The 15,189-nt window shown below is 59.6% G+C and overlaps 2 protein-coding genes across 4 annotated transcripts; both read left to right on the top strand.

Annotated features, from left to right (window-relative positions):
• The first annotated feature begins 962 nt into the window (after nt 1-962).
• On the top strand, nt 963-7,098 carry SP6 (Sp6 transcription factor). The gene is made up of 2 exons (XM_082708347.1): nt 963-1,246; nt 3,424-7,098. Exon 2 carries the CDS (start codon nt 3,482-3,484, stop codon nt 4,610-4,612), a length of 1,131 nt encoding a protein of 376 aa, XP_082564473.1. The 5' UTR covers nt 963-1,246; nt 3,424-3,481; the 3' UTR covers nt 4,613-7,098.
• Nucleotides 7,099-11,167: 4,069 nt separating this feature from the next.
• SCRN2 (secernin 2) lies at nt 11,168-14,823 on the top strand. Of its 3 annotated transcripts, XM_082704774.1 has the most exons (8): nt 11,168-11,252; nt 11,626-11,799; nt 12,031-12,212; nt 12,764-12,963; nt 13,393-13,608; nt 13,746-13,911; nt 14,023-14,203; nt 14,465-14,764. In XM_082704774.1, exons 2-8 carry the CDS (start codon nt 11,626-11,628, stop codon nt 14,621-14,623), a joined length of 1,278 nt encoding a protein of 425 aa, XP_082560900.1. In that variant the 5' UTR covers nt 11,168-11,252; the 3' UTR covers nt 14,624-14,764. The 3 variants fall into 3 exon arrangements, with proteins under 3 accessions (XP_082560900.1, XP_082560898.1, XP_082560899.1); XM_082704772.1 differs by lacking the exon at nt 11,168-11,252 and having other exon boundaries at nt 11,325-11,799; nt 13,542-13,608; nt 14,465-14,823; XM_082704773.1 differs by lacking the exon at nt 11,168-11,252 and having other exon boundaries at nt 11,328-11,799.
• The last annotated feature ends 366 nt before the right edge of the window (nt 14,824-15,189 follow it).

The following is a 15,189-nucleotide window of genomic DNA, read 5'->3' on the forward strand; positions in this document are numbered from 1 at the left end:
AATCCCAGACTCTTTCCCAAACTTAAGAACCTTGGGTTTAAACATTCAGGTGAGAATCGTGGCAAGGGGTCGATCAGTTCTTTCCAGAAGTGTCCCTTCCCAGGGCCATTAGGGCGCCTCCCCAACTTTCAGAGCCGGGCGCGCAGGGGGGCAAAGGTGGAGGGCATACGGAGGCTGAGCAGCTCCGGGACTGAGGGGAGTCGCGTATTTGAGAGATGGACTTAGGAGCCTGCGGCTGCTGCTTAAGGGGAAATGGGGAGTGAGAGCTGAGGGGGGCCTGGGAGACGAACAGGGGCAGGCAGGGGGGAATAATAAGGACAAGTGGGGGAACAGGGGAATGGCAGAGGAGAGGAGGCCACCCAAAAAAGGCGAGTGGCCGGAGAGGGAGAGGAAGAAAGCCGGAGCCAAAAGGCCAGGGGGTGGTGGTGGTGGAGAGAAGCGGCGGGGGTAATGAGGTAAAGGAGGGCGGCAGCCCAAAGTTCTCACGGCCTAGGCCTGGGGTGGACCGGACACATCCTTGGCGCTCAGCCCTGTTTCCTTTTTCTCTCAGTACCCCGGCCAGCGCCGCCCAGCCGGGCGAGTGGGTCGAGCGCCGAGGAAGCAAGCGGCGCCCGAGGGACGCTCCTAATCGCCCCGAGGACCCGCCCCCTTCTCCAGGCCCCCGGGGTCTGAGTCCCGCGTACCCCGCCAGACCCAGCCGGCTCCCGGGCAGTTTGGCTCCCGAGGGGCGGGTCCCCGAGCCTGGGAAACGCTCCGCCCAGGACCCCCGCCGGAGGAGCGGAGTGGCCGGGGAGGAGCCAGGGAGGGGCGGGAGGCGACCTAGTTAGCGAGCCCGCCCCCTCTCCTCCAGCCTGGCCGCGCGGGCCTCCGGTCCGGCCGAGCCCGCAAGGGTTAAAGGCGGCGGCAGGTGAGGTGGGCGGGGCCGCGGACTCGGGGAAAAAGGAGCGCGGGGCAGAGGATGAAGGCAGAGAGCGCGGGTGAGTCACGGGCGGAGCTGGGCTCGCTCGCTCGCTCGCTCGCTCGCTCCCTGGCTCCCGCCCGCCCTCCGCCCTCCCGCCGGTCCTCCGCCCCTCCTCCGCCGCCCGCTGCCGGCCTCCAGCCGCCCGCCGCCGGGTCTGGTCGCGGCCCCCGCTCGTCTTCGGCTCCTGTGCCTTGCCGTTGGAGAGCCCGCCGGCGCGCAGGGCCCATGAGCGCCCGTCCGTAGCGCGCCAGCCTGCCGTGCCCGGAGCCCGAGCGCAGCCTCGAGGTAGGAGCCAGGGTCGGGGCGGCGAGGGGTGCGCGTCCCGGGGATCATCCCAGAAAGACGCGCCTCGAACTCGCCGCAGCCTCCGGTGGCCTTGGGGGAGGTGGTCCTAAAGAATCTGAGGGGCTTAGCGTCCCCGCCGAGCGACAGCTGGGCGGAAGGGCGAGACGAGGGACCGAGGAGACTGAAAACCGGGGAAACTGGAGCGACTGGGACAACCGGAGGACTGGAACCTTGAGGACTGGGAGTGCGGAAGTCCTGACCACCTGAGCGCCGGTGATCGGGAGAGGGAGACTGCGGAAGGGGGAAGAAGGGTGTTTCTACCCGGCTTCCTGCACTGGGGATTGGGAAGCCGAGAGTGCGCGCTCTGCTGTCTCCCTTCCCGAAACTTTGCAGGCTGGCCATTGCATCCCAGGGCTGGACTCCCCGGCTCTGCGTCGAGAGAGGCCACTCTGGAGCCTGGGTCGTTCACCTCCCCACCCCCTCATCCCTGGGGCAGTTCCCAGACGCCGAAAGCTATTAGGGTCCCAGGCCTCCCGGCTCCTGCCCAGCCCCTTCTGGGCTGCCCCACCTGGGCCCGAGGCTCTTTTCCTGCTGCTTCACCCTGTTCCTTTCTTGTGGTAAGGCAGCTAGAGGCTGAGTAGGCGCCCCGGTTCCCCTCTCTCCCCCTCTCCCAGACTACCAGGGCTACCTCTTTGGTCACAGAGGCCACAGGTAGCAGGGTCAGCCCTGCTGTAGGAAGAAGTCCCTGACCTAAACCACTGCACCTCCTCTCCCACCATCAGAGAAGGCTGGGCGATCAAACTCCACACCTGAAGGGCTCTCAGGTCTTCGGGAGAGGTGGTGGGAGGAAGAGGACCTTCCAGTCACAGATGCGTGGTTAAGAACGGGGTGGATATCTTTAGGTTGCCAGCCCTTTAGGGAAAGGATAACAGGCGGGGAGTCCAGGCACCTGGTTCACAGAGGTACATACAGTGCATACAGGTTGATTGAACAAGTAAATGAAAGTCTGTTCAAGTCATTTCTCCAAATACTGCCTGGATTTCCTCTTTTTTTTTTTTTAAATAAGAGGGTTGGTCTGAGGCAATGGTTCTCAACACTTAGCTGCATATGGGCGCCATCTGCAGAACTCCTAAAAATGACCCAGGTCTAGAATGCACCCCCCTCTATAATCTCTTGGGGTAATTCGTAATTTCTGTGATTCTGGTTTTTCTTGTTGTCCTTCGCTGTCCCCACTGTGGCTCTGCATCTCTTAACGGGGTGACAGTTTTACCTCCCTGAGCTGGTTAGTCAGCTCTTCTCTCACTGGCCCCCTTCTGGGGGAAGCTGACCCCTCCCAGCTTCACATCTGAGTCTCCCCTAGATTGGAGGAGGGCGTGGATAGCAGCAGACAACTGGCTGGAGCCTGTGTGGGTCAGCACAGGAGAGGAGGAGGCTTACCTTTCTCTGGTGGGGAGATGTCCCCTGGTAACTAGCACTGTGGCTGCCCACCCCCGGGGGGGGGGGGGGAAGGGGTAGGGACCAGGCATGGAAGTGGGTTTGGGTGGTTGGCAACCCAGCCAGGCAGAGAGCTGAGGCTAATGGTACAGAACAGTGAAATGCTCTTCACCACTGAACATTCCTCAGGGATGGAATGAGGTCTCCCCCAGTATCTGAAAACCTGCGCTGGGCATGGAAAATCAGGTCACCTCAAGCTCTGCATTTCAGAAACAGACCCCCACCGTCTCCTCATCTGTGTCCTGAGTTAGACTAGGGAAGTAGAGATGGGTCTAGGCCCTCCATTGGGGGTGGCGGCCGGTCTGCAGGGGGGTAAGTGCCACCAGCTCTCTGCGCTGGCCTGGGAACCCGGGGTCCGGATGGTCCTAGCATTTTACTGTAGGAGTTTCTGACTTACCAGCCTGGGACTAGCCCAGCTCTCGGAATGAGCTAGGTCCTGTAGGAGGGATCAGCTTCAGCGAGGAGAAGGTTGACTTACCCCCTTGGCTGAGAACCTCATACCCTCCAGCCTTCCTAGCTCTCCCCAATTCTGTTTACTGGTCTTTAGTCCCCTCAGAGCTGTGTCCCTCTTTTCACCTGCCAGGCAGCTACAGAGAGGAGCACTTTGCAGGGAGGGGATCTGGGTCAGGACTAAAAGTGAGTTGGTTACTTTCCTCATGCCACCTCTTCTTTGCCTCCTTTAGGTCCCACTTGAGGTGCCCCTGACCGTCCCTGTTCCCCACCCCACCCCGGATCCCGGCAATGCTAACCGCTGTCTGCGGCTCTCTGGGCAGCCAGCACACGGACGCGCCTCACGCCTCCCCGCCGCGCCTCGACCTGCAGCCTCTCCAAACATACCAGGGCCACACGAGCCCGGAGGCTGGGGACTACCCCTCCCCGCTGCAGCCTGGAGAGCTGCAGAGCCTCCCGCTGGGCCCGGAGGTGGATTTCTCACAGGGCTATGAGCTGCCGGGGGCCTCCTCTCGGGTAACCTGCGAGGACCTGGAAAGCGACAGTCCCTTGGCCCCGGGACCCTTTTCCAAGCTCCTGCAGCCGGACATGTCACACCATTATGAATCATGGTTCCGGCCGACTCACCCAGGCACGGAGGATGGCTCGTGGTGGGACCTTCATCCGGGCACCAGCTGGATGGACCTCCCCCACACTCAGGGCGCGCTGACCTCGCCTGGCCACCCCGGGGCGCTTCAGGCTGGCCTGGGGGGCTACGTCGGAGACCACCAGCTTTGTGCCCCGCCGCCCCACCCACACCCGCACCACCTTCTCCCGGCCGCTGGAGGGCAGCATCTCCTGGGGCCGCCCGACGGGGCTAAGGCCTTGGAAGCGGCCGCCCCGGAGTCCCAGGGTCTGGATTCCAGTCTGGACGGAGCAGCCCGGCCCAAAGGCTCCCGGCGGTCAGTGCCCCGCAGCTCGGGCCAGACCGTGTGCCGCTGCCCCAACTGCCTGGAGGCGGAGCGACTGGGGGCTCCGTGCGGGCCCGACGGGGGCAAGAAGAAGCATTTGCACAATTGCCACATCCCAGGTTGTGGGAAAGCCTACGCCAAGACGTCGCACCTGAAGGCGCACCTGCGCTGGCACAGCGGCGACCGTCCCTTCGTGTGCAACTGGCTCTTCTGCGGCAAGCGCTTCACGCGCTCTGACGAGCTGCAGCGCCACCTCCAGACCCACACGGGCACCAAGAAGTTCCCCTGTGCGGTCTGCAGCCGCGTCTTCATGCGCAGCGACCACCTGGCCAAACACATGAAAACCCACGAGGGCGCCAAAGAGGAGGCTGCCGGGGCGGCCACCGGCGAGAGCAAGGCCGGCGGAGCTGTGGAGCCCCCCGGGGGCAAAGGCAAGCGGGAGGCGGAGGGCGGCGCGGCTCCCTCCAACTGAGCTGCTCTGGTACCGCCCCCCACGCTGGTCTCTCCTGGGGGCATCAGAAGAGCTTTCGGGGCCTCCCTCCACTCCCTCCGCCCCGGCCTGATGCCCTTGGGGGTTGGGGGACTCGAGTCAGAGGATCAGGTGGTTATTTATTAAGGGGGAGGAAAAGTGGTGCGGGGTCAGGGGGACGGGACAGTAGGGGGTTTTTTAGTCTCTGGGGCTGGACGAGACGTGTTTGACTGGCTGGGCTGGGAGGGGCTGCGCATGCTGCTCTGTCCTCCCTGTCCCCACTACTTCGCTCCAGTGCCCGGGCTGGGGGGGTTGGGGTGGGGTACCCCTACCGCGGCTGCAGGGCGGAGGGGACCTGCTGGAAGAGACAGCGCGTCCCCGGAGCAGAGAGGAGTGGGGCCGCCACAGGCGCTGGGGGTAGCTGTCTGGACACGTCCTTAGTGCCTGGGAACCGGCACTTAAAAGCGCCTCCGGACCCGCCCTGCGGCCCAGGTCCCTTTCATCCCCCATATAGTACTTCTGTTCCTATGTTTCCTGAGGGAGCGCTCACGTGGGGTAGGGGAGACAGGGGTACCCTCTAAGGAGGGGTCTCTATCTGGTTGGGAGGGTTGTTGCCCTAGAAATAACTCCTTTTATGTGCCTCCTGATTAACCCTTCCCAACCCATTCTGATGGAGCCTTGAAGGAAGAGGGGAAGGGGCCAGAATCTGGGACAGCTTCCCAGCCAGAGCAGTGGGGTGGAGGAGACAGCTAGACCAGGAGGGGGAGGGCAAAAAGTCCTCTTCTTAAAACTAGAGGAAGGAATTGGGTAGGGCAATGGAAGGAACTAACCCCTTATGCCTCTAACTCGGTTTCAGTCCTTAACTCATGGTTTTCATGAAAAATAAAGTTCGGTGTAGTTCACATTCCCCATCCGTTACCTGATCTAGGTTTTCAAGGCAACCAGAAGCCCCAGCCGCCACCCTAGAATGATGTAGTGTCTCATCCTGGCTCCCTGTTCCCACCCCTCCCCCCATCATTTGCTTTCTCTTTAGGGATGGAAGGAAGAGGGTTACCTGGGTTGCCTGGGGAGTAGGTGGGGTGTCCCAGCAGAGGGACCTCCAGTGGTCTCCACTCAGGGTGGATGTCCAGCCATCTTCTACTCACTGGGAAGAGAAGGCCCACTCTTTCTTTTCTTTCCCATCCCCTTTCTCTGCTGCCTGCAAGCCTTGCCCTTCCTGTAGAGCATCAGGAGGCTCCCTTCTCCCCATCTCAATTCTGGGCAGGGAGACTTCCCTTCCATATGAAGGAGGTGTTCTCCCATTGGAAGGGGTCTGCCTTCTGAGGTGATGTCCAAGAAGCTGTCCCTGTCCCCTTCTTTAGATGCTTGAGATCCATCCTGATTGTGATCTTGGAGTGGAGCCTGGGGAGGGGGAGAGTCTGGCAGGGATGGAGCCAGGCAGAGGGAAGGAAGCTGATAGGGGGTCAGGGTCTGGAACTAGTACCCTTTCCCAAGCTAGAGGTAGAGGCCCTAAGATTCCCTCTGACCTCCCTGGACCCCTTGCCCCCTTTCTCTACCCAGAGCCCTATGCAAAGATTAGTTGTGTATTGATTTTTAAGTTATAAGGAAAAGGTATTTTATTTAATATTAGGGCATGTGTGTGTGCATGTTGTTTGTACGTGTGTGTGTGTTGTGTGTGTGTTTCTCTACTGAGCCTGGGGTCTCCAGCTAGAGAGACCCCACCTTGTTCACCCTGTCCAGAGCCCTAGGTCTTAGGCTTACAGCATCTCTTCCTCCCTTGGGGATGCTGAAGTCCAGTCAGTCCCAGGACTGGGAGCTAAATGGGAAATGGGTCTGGGGTCTGGATAGGAATATGCGTTTGCATAGAAGGGAGCCCTTCTTAAAAGGGACAGGGTGACTCTCCCTGAGAGACTCATGGGCCTGGGGTAGTTTAAGAAGTAACGTTCTTTCTTTTTGCTCCCTCTTCCCCCTACCTCTTGCCACCCCAACCAGAGGTCCCTTTCCTTGCTGAGAGGGTTGGGGGTAGGAGAGAGCTCGCAGCGCCTGCAGGTTGCCTGGCCAGGCAGAGACAGGGGGAGAGAGGGAGGGCACTGTGGGTGTGGGATGCCTTTCTCCTCCACCCATCGAAACCAGCCACCCCCTCCCTGCGCTACCAGGACAGCCTTCCCCCAGTGACCATTGTAAGGGGAACTCCCGAATGGGTGTTGGGGTGGCGGGGAAACATTGATGTTCCCCTCCGGAGGCCTTGAGTTCTAAGGGTGCTGGTGAGGGCTTCGGATGGGTTTTCTTCTGCTCCCCTCGTTTATAGATCTAGGTTGCTTGGCTGTCTACCCCCTTCTAGGCAGCCCCCTAGAGGAAAAATGTAGGATTTTTTTTTTTTTTTTTTTTCCTTTAACTGCTGTGAACCCACTTTGGGGGGGAGAGGAGGAGGAAGAAACAGCCTGTGTTTTTTATGCCATAATAAAGTCATCAAGCACATCATTGCTTCATTTGTCTTCCAGCTCTGGTTTTCTTTTTGACTCAGTGTCCCTCAGCAGTGAGGACCAGGCCCAGGCCGGCTGCAGGGTGGGGTGGACACTTCCTTTGATCCAGCACCCCGGCCTGCAGCCTCTCCTCCCTTTGTTTGGGGCAGAGCCCAGCTGATGGAAGGGTCAGATCCTTTCCCAGGAGGTGGCTGGTGTGGGGAATGGGGAGGAGCTCCCTCAGGGTTGATAGCTGGGCTGACTGTCCCTCCGTGGGGCTGAGAAGGTTCTAGATATTTCCTTCCTCCTCCACCTGTAAGCCCCCTCTTTCTCCTCCCCTGCGAAGAACGCCAGTTCCCTGCCTTACCAGGGAGAGCCAGCCTCCCAGCCTGGTCACCCCGCCCCGTGGGGGTGTGATCAGTCCCTCTGGCTGTGAGCGAGGCGGGGGTGACTGACAGCGATTTCTTCACCCAGAATGATCCCTATCAGGGACAAGGCGATGAAAGGCAGCCAGGCTATCTGATGGGCTCCCGCCCAGCTGGAAAGTCTGAGGGAAGGATCCTACTGCAACTCCCAGCTAGAGGGCCCGCCACAGTTACACAAACACCACGCGCACCAGTGCACCCTCACCCGACCCACTGGGCGGCCTGGGATGTGCAGAAACGCCCATCTGTACACACTCTCCTGGGCTGCCCAGTGCCTGCGATGCAGCCGGTGCCCAATTCAGGTGAAATGATTAAAAGACAAAAACAAAACAAAACAAAAAACCCTTATGCGTCCAGAGGCCCAAAGCTAGGAAGGTTGACAGCTGAGAAGGTTCGGGGTCCAAAGGGGCAGGCTGGACTTTGTGTTCGTTTACCTTCCCCGCCTTCATTTTGGCCACAGTTATCTTCCCTAGTGGGATTCCTGTTTCCCACACTCCACCCCGGACCCAGTTTCCTGGAGCCAACTCTGGTCCCCACACTGGCTCATCCCATCACCTGTTTGGGAGAATCTGCAGTCACAGAGTTGAAGGTCACTTTGTGATAGGGGTTACAGAAGGAAGCAGACAGGTTTTTAGGGGAGGAACTCTTTGCTTTCTCTTGCTCCTGGATTTAGAAGTCCAGGAGGAGGAGGGGCAGGCCTATGCCCCACCCCACCCCCCTTGCCGGCCCCACTCTGTGGGCACCTCTTTTGTCTTCCTGGTTCAGTGGGAGTTAGACCCCAGGACCCCGGGGAGCCCCTTCCTCCTGCAGCCCATCGCTGCCCCCAGGGACAGGAGGGCAGCTGTGGGGCTGGCTGGGCCTGTCTGGGCAGGGCTGGGGCCACCCCTCCTCCCCTCACAGCTCCTCCTGCTGACCTGCATTCTTAGCGGGGGCCTTTGGTGGGGCTCTGATGTTTGCTCATTGGCCCGCATTGGCAGCAATGCTGCTCGGCTGGCCCGCCCCCTACCCCCCACCCCTGGAGCCCAAGGCCACCACTGACCCCTCAGATCTGACGCCCCCAGCGGGATGATCCTGGAGGGCCAGGGAGAAAGTAGGGAAATCAGGCCACGTGGGCTCACCCTTTGGACAACCTCTCTGAGCCGCCAACCTCAGGTGGGAGTACCGGCCCTGGAGGGTTGGTGAGTGAAAACAGGAATGGGAAAGTGACGGAGGAGCCGGCAGCCTGGGAACCACAGCCTGGGGCAGCGCTGTGGCCCGCAGACACTCGCTTCTCCTCCGGCCCAATCCTGCCCCACTGCGGGCGGCTGGGGAAGTGAAGGAAGGGGCCCACTGAGCCGCCCGCCACTCTGGGTGCCCGCGTCCATCGGCACACAGCCTTGACTTTTGCTTCTGGAATGACCCCTGACAGCAACCTCACGACACCTCCCCATGGACTGCACACCCTAAGCAGCCTTCACTTTCCATTAATTCTGGTGAGCTCGACGGCTCAGCGTCCTATCAGTGTGGGTTTGAAGATTTTTTTTTTTTAAATTGATAGAAATCACAAGTAGATGGAGAGGCAGGCAGAGAGAGAGAGAGAGAGGGAAGCAGGCTCCCTGCTGAGCAGAGAGCCCTATGCGGGACTCAATCCAGGACCCCGAGATCATGACCCTAGCCGAAGGCAGCGGCTTAACCCACTGAGCCACCCAGGCGCCCCTCAGTGTGGGTTTGAAAAGCATCTCAGGAACCCAACAGTCTGGCTGTCTCCACCCGGTACAGGGCGTATTAGAGACACCCAGGGAATTCCTGAAGCCATCCGGATTAACTCTCCAGCACTCCAAATGATGTCCTTGGGGGTGTATTAGACCGGCGTTTCTCAAACTTTACACTGGGGATGTTGTTAACATGCAGCTTCTGATTCACTAGGTCTGAGATGGGGCCCAAGATTCTGCATCTTTTTTAAAAAATTATTTATTTATTTGGGGAGGGGGCAGAAGGAGAGGGAGAGAAGCAGAGTTCTTGCTGAACTGGGAGCTCCATGCGGGACTCAATCTCAGGACAATGAGATCATGACCTGCACAGAAATCCAGAGTCCACTGTTTAAAAGACTGAGCCACCCAGGCGCCGCAAGATTCTGCATTGTTAACAAGCTTCCAGGTGACGCTGATGCTGGCCGTCCATGGACAGAGAATGAAAATATTCTGTTGTACAGTGGAAGTTGTGTGGTTGAAAGCAAATTGCTCCCCTCCACTCCCCACCCGTGGTGGAGAATCACAGATCTAGTTCAATGCTGTCATTTTACTACCGGGGAAACTGAGGTCCTCAAAGAAGTGACCTGCCCAAAGAGACACTCCTGGTCCACTGCAGAAGCAAGACAAGATGCCAGTGTTCTGAGTTTCAGGTGATACTCTTCCCTGCTCCCTGCCGAGCTTCTAGATAATTCTTCTCTGCAAGTGGCAGTGCACCTTCTGAAAGTGAAGCCCATCTCCTTGGGGACAGCTTCCTTTTCAGAATCAGCCTTGGATACCTATAGGCAATTAAGAACTATCTCAGATTTCAGATCCCCCAATAGCCTTATCGGTGCACCTGCCCATAGCCTGCCTCCTGGGGAAAACTTGGTCTTCATTGCCCTCCCAGGAATGACCCCAGGCTGCCACGCTGTCGCCAAGGGCTCTGAGCAGCAGCCTTATTTGTTGGCAGGATGGATGTGGGAGAAGTAGAGAATCTGCAGTATCTCTCCTGTCCCCAATCCTGGAGGGCTCCACAGAGCAAAAAGAGTAGCATACATTTGCTTAAGTGCCGGTTACAGAGAGGGTTAATAGGGGAAAATGACCTGGAAAGTAGAACATTTGGGATCAGAGTCCACCCACACATCAATATGTAACCCCCTTGGCCAAGACTTCTTTGCTGGGGGCGCCTGGGTGGCTCAGTGGATTATGCCACTGCCTTCGGCTCAGGTCATGGTCTCAGGGTCCTGGGATGGAGCCCCATGTCAGGCTCTCTGCTCAGCAGAGAGCCTGCTTCCCCCTCTCTCTCTGCCTGCCTCTCTGCCTACTTGTGATCTCTCTTTGTCAAATAAATTAAAAAAATCTTTGAAAAAAAATTTCTCTTAAAAAAAAAAAAAAAGACTTCTTTGCTGTTTCAGTTTCACTCTATTTAAAGGCACCAAATCTTTGGACTAGAAATTTTCAAATATCCTTTCAAAGCTATCTTTCTAGGAGTTCAAGCACTGTGGGGCAGAATCCACCTTTTGGGGTCAGGTGGGTTTTGAGAATATGTCGTTTTAAAAAATGCATTAACTTAAGTTATCCCTACACCTTCAGCCCTGTGACAATCTGACAGATCTTGCGCCCTGGTGGGGACTGGGGTAGGTCGCACCTTTGTAATTCAAACCAGGACACAAGTAGCTGAGTTCTCTCCTCCAGATGCCCCAGCAATCGGCGCTCTCTAACAGATCTGGTTTTTCTTTCCTCTCTTTTCATGTGGGCTTCTTTCCACCCCCAGCTCCCCATTGGAAGTGCCCCCGGATTCGTCTCAGCCTTTTTCCAGCCTGAGAGCGGCGCCGGCAAGGACAGGTTGCCTAACACGGTTTCCGAGGCCGCTCCAAGAAATAGTGCTGGCGCGCGCCCTGGTGGAAGACGGTAGAACTGCAAGCGCTTGGTTCTGGCTCCGCCTCCCGGGCCAAAGCCTTCCAGGTCACCTGGGAGCCTCCGCCCAATGACCCGAACCGGAGGCGGTGGCGGTCGGGGCTAAGCTGGGGATCTTGGAGGGAGTGAGGTTAGGGGCGGACCGTATTGGGGAAGAGAGAAAATGGGGATAGAATAGGGGCGTGGAGGGAGGGGTAGGGTGGCGAGGGAGGGGATCCCGCGACTGCGCCGGAGAGCCGGGCTCCCGGTCGGGCAGGGCTCTGAGAGCGTGCGTTCTGCGCCCGCCTGCGGAGCCGCCAGCCTGGAGCCCGGGCGGAGAGCTGGTGCCTCCGCCGCGCGGTGCCTTCGCCTGTGTACGGTGCTGAGCATCGCGAACCCAACGGCAGTGACCTCCGAGTGTCTCTTGACACGTGTTGGGATAGGGGCTCCCAGGGGGCTGAGCTCTGGCCAGTATGGTGGAGACGTCGCCCGAAGAGGACCCATTCCTCCCCACCTCTCCCCAGATGGCTTCTTGGAACCCCGACGCCCCACGTTCCTGCGATTGCTTTGTCTCGGTACCCCCGGCCTCGGCCATCCCCGCCGTGATCTTTGCCAAGAACTCTGACCGGCCCCGGGACGAAGTGCAGGAGGTGGTGTTTGTACCCGCAAGCACTCACCCTCCTGGGAGCCGGCTCCAGGTGGGTTAGGCCTTATGGAAGAGCTAGGAGCTGTGGCAGATCTGAACCTCTGCCTCAGACCTGCCTCCTCCGCTTCTCGGGCCCCTGGAAAGCCACTACAGGTGCGGGAAAGAGCATGACCTTACCGTCTACCAGCCTGGACCTAGCCTCTGACTTAGGCTGCTCCTGGGCAAGTGGGAATACTAAAACCCTTTCTGAGTGGGCTCTCCCCTTCTCCCCTGTTACCTGCAGTGCACCTACATTGAGGTGGACCAGGTGTCAGAGACTCATGCGGTGATCCTGAGCCGACCTTCGTGGCTCTGGGGGGCAGAGATGGGCGCTAATGAACATGGTGTCTGCATTGGCAATGAGGCAGTGTGGACCAAGGAGCCAGTTGGCGAGGGGGAAGCCCTGCTGGGCATGGATCTACTCAGGTGGGGACACTGCCCTCATCGTCTGGTGCTGGAAGTCTGAGAGCTGAGTGCCATTCCCCCTTCCCCTAAGCTCGGGTCACGGGGCCCCCATCTTTTTGTCCCCCTTGCGAGCCCAGACAGGCTGCCCCCGCTCCTCCTCTCTCCCGGCCCCATCTCCAGTCTCTTAAGGAGCTTCCAAGTATGGCCCCTTCTGTGCCTCTCCTGGCCCAGAAATAGGGCAGTGGTTTCACATTTCTTTTTTCAGTAGAAGCGCTCCCCCCTGCCCCCCAATGGAGTCCCAATGTATGAAGCGAGTTAAAGCAGAGCCACTCGGGTTGAAGAGAGGCTGGGGGGCCTGGTGTGCTTCTCTCTGTGGGACCATGTTTCAGGCCTCTTCAGGGGACCCTCAGAGCCAAACTTGAAAACCCCTGGCCTAACTGCGCTCCACACAACCACTGTGGGCAGATTGTGTAACGAGGGCCTCCCCGGGCTGCGTCTGTCCACTGGGGCTTCTGTCACCCGCCGCCAGTACCTCACTGCCCTTCTGGTCCCGGCCCGTCTCCCCATGCCAGGCTGGCGTTAGAACGGAGCCGCTCTGCCCTGGAGGCCTTGCACGTGATCACGGGCTTGCTGGAGCGCCATGGGCAAGGGGGCAGCTGCCGGGAGGACCCTGCCCCGTTCTGCTACCACAACACTTTCCTGCTGGCTGACCGGACTGAGGCGTGGGTGCTGGAGACGGCGGGGAGGCTGTGGGCCGCACAGAGGATCCGGGGTGAGGGCCCGGCACTGGGGCCTGCCTCCTGGAGGCGTCCCCTTTGGCCAGCCTTGGTAGGGGGTGGGATGAGGGCCGGGCAGGGCGGATCCAGGTGCAAACCTCAGGGTGGTCGGCGTACCTGAGGTGGTGGGAGATGAGCCCACTGAGGACCCTTTCCCCTTCGCTTGCTTAAATCCTCTTTGTGCTCTAGCCTGCCACTTCCTCTGGGGAACCTTCCTGGACTCCCTGGCGGTTAGCCCCCCTCTCCCCCGTATATGCAAGCAGGTGCTTCTTCCTTGCACTTGCCACAGCCTCAAGCTCACACGTCTGTCTCCGTCTCCACGAGGGAAGGGCTGTTTTCTTCACTGCCCTGTTCTCAGCCCCTGGCACAGAGTAGGTGCTTTATGATAAAGGAGCCATTCCCTCCCCTTCCCGCCTCCTCCGCAGAGGGGGCCCGCAACATCTCCAACCAGCTGAGCATTGGCACAGACATCTCCGCTGAACACTCAGAGCTGCGGACCCATGCCCTGGCCCAGGGCTGGTGGGGTGGGCAGAGCGCTTTCGACTTCGCTCAGGTCTTCTCCCTGACTCAGCAGCCTGTGCGGATGGAGGCTGCCAAAGCCCGCTTCCAGGCCGGACGAGAGCTGCTGCAGCAGCAGCGAGGTCAGTGAGCAGATGGCAGCGGGCTGGGGGCCCGAGGGCCATGGCAGTCCCGGCCTCTCTCCTCTCCCACAGACTTGACCATGGGCCAGAGGGTCCCCTTCTGCCCTGGGGGCCCCTCAGCCTGTCCTCCTTCACAGGGGGCATCACGGCAGAGGTGATGATGGACATTCTCAGGAACAAGGAGAGTGGTATCTGTATGGACTCGGGAGGCTTTCGCACCACGGCCAGCATGGTGTCCATCCTGCCCCAGGATCCCACACAGCCCTGTGTCCACTTCCTCACTGCCACACCAGACCCATCCAGGTGAGGGGAATGAGGGTGGGGAAGGCAGGGGAGAGCTTGCCAGGCGGGGTATGTGTGTGTGTGTCCGGGGGGATGTGATAGCCTTCACTCCTTCCATCTCTGTCCCGTTAGGTCAGTGTTCAAACCTTTCATCTTTGGGGCGGGCGTGGCCCCGGCCCCCCAGGTGGTGTCCCCCACTTTTGGAGCACAGGATCCTGTTCGGACCCAGCCCCGATTCCAGACTCAGGTGGATCGCCGGCACAGCCTCTACCGTGGACACCAGGTGGCCCTGGGGCTGATGGAGAGTGGGCAGGTAAGCCCCGGGGATTAGGGGCTACTCTGGGGACATGACTCACTTCTCCCATGCCCAGTTGGGATTCTGGAAATATGAGTGGACCTGGGAATGGAGGGGAGACTCTAGAGCTGCTGGGAGGAGTCTCTGCCTTCAAAGCCAGCTGCCCAGGAGAATGTCGGGGACCCTGCCCTTTGTCCTGCTTGTGGGAGATGGCAGGTATCTCCCCGCGATCTGGAGGGAAGCCTGTCCCTGAGACTCATCTCTGCCTTTCCTGGGCAGGATCGGGGACAGCAGCTCTGGCAGAAGCAGCGGGACCTGGAGCAGGAAGGCCTGGAGGCTGCACGGCGGCTGCTGGCCGGGGAGTGGGCCCCACCCCCACAAGAGCTGGGCGCCCTCTTCCAGGCCTTTGTGGAGAGGGAGAGCCGGGTGTATGGCTGAGCGCCACAGCTGGTCCTGGCCTGGGGTGGGCACAGGACCCCTGCGACAGCAGGATCAGCACAAGCCCTTCACTCCCCTCAGTCCTGTTCTGGGCGGCCGGCTCGGCCTTTGCCTTAATAAAGTACACTATTTCACTGTTCAGTGAACTTGATCCCGGCTCTAGTGGGGGTGGGAGAGCCAAGTGAGGGCAAAGGGCAGCCCTGGGCCTCTGGTTGTCTGCTGGGCAGCACAGTCTTCTCTTGGAGAATGGGGACTCGATGGGGGAGGCTGTGGCAGGGGTCTGTGAGGAGAGGTGGTCTCCGCAGGTGTGTGAGCGGGTATGCCCAAGAGAATGTGCCTGGCACACTATGGGGCTACTGTTTAAGGAGAATGAGGACCATGGGTTTTTGGTCCTTGGCTTAAACCTTGGAGGGCACGCCCCAAGGATGGCAGTGAGCTGTGCCCTCTGGAAAATGGCATCTTCCACACTGTGAGGCCTGCTCAGGGCCCAGGCAGCCAGGTGGGGACCTGAGGTGGGCCAGTCCTTTGGGTGGTTCCCAAATTGTCCAGAAACGTGTTCAGTAGAG

Source organism: Mustela nivalis (genome assembly GCF_964662115.1).
Source record: "Mustela nivalis genome assembly, chromosome: 17".
NCBI lineage: Eukaryota > Metazoa > Chordata > Mammalia > Carnivora > Mustelidae > Mustela > Mustela nivalis.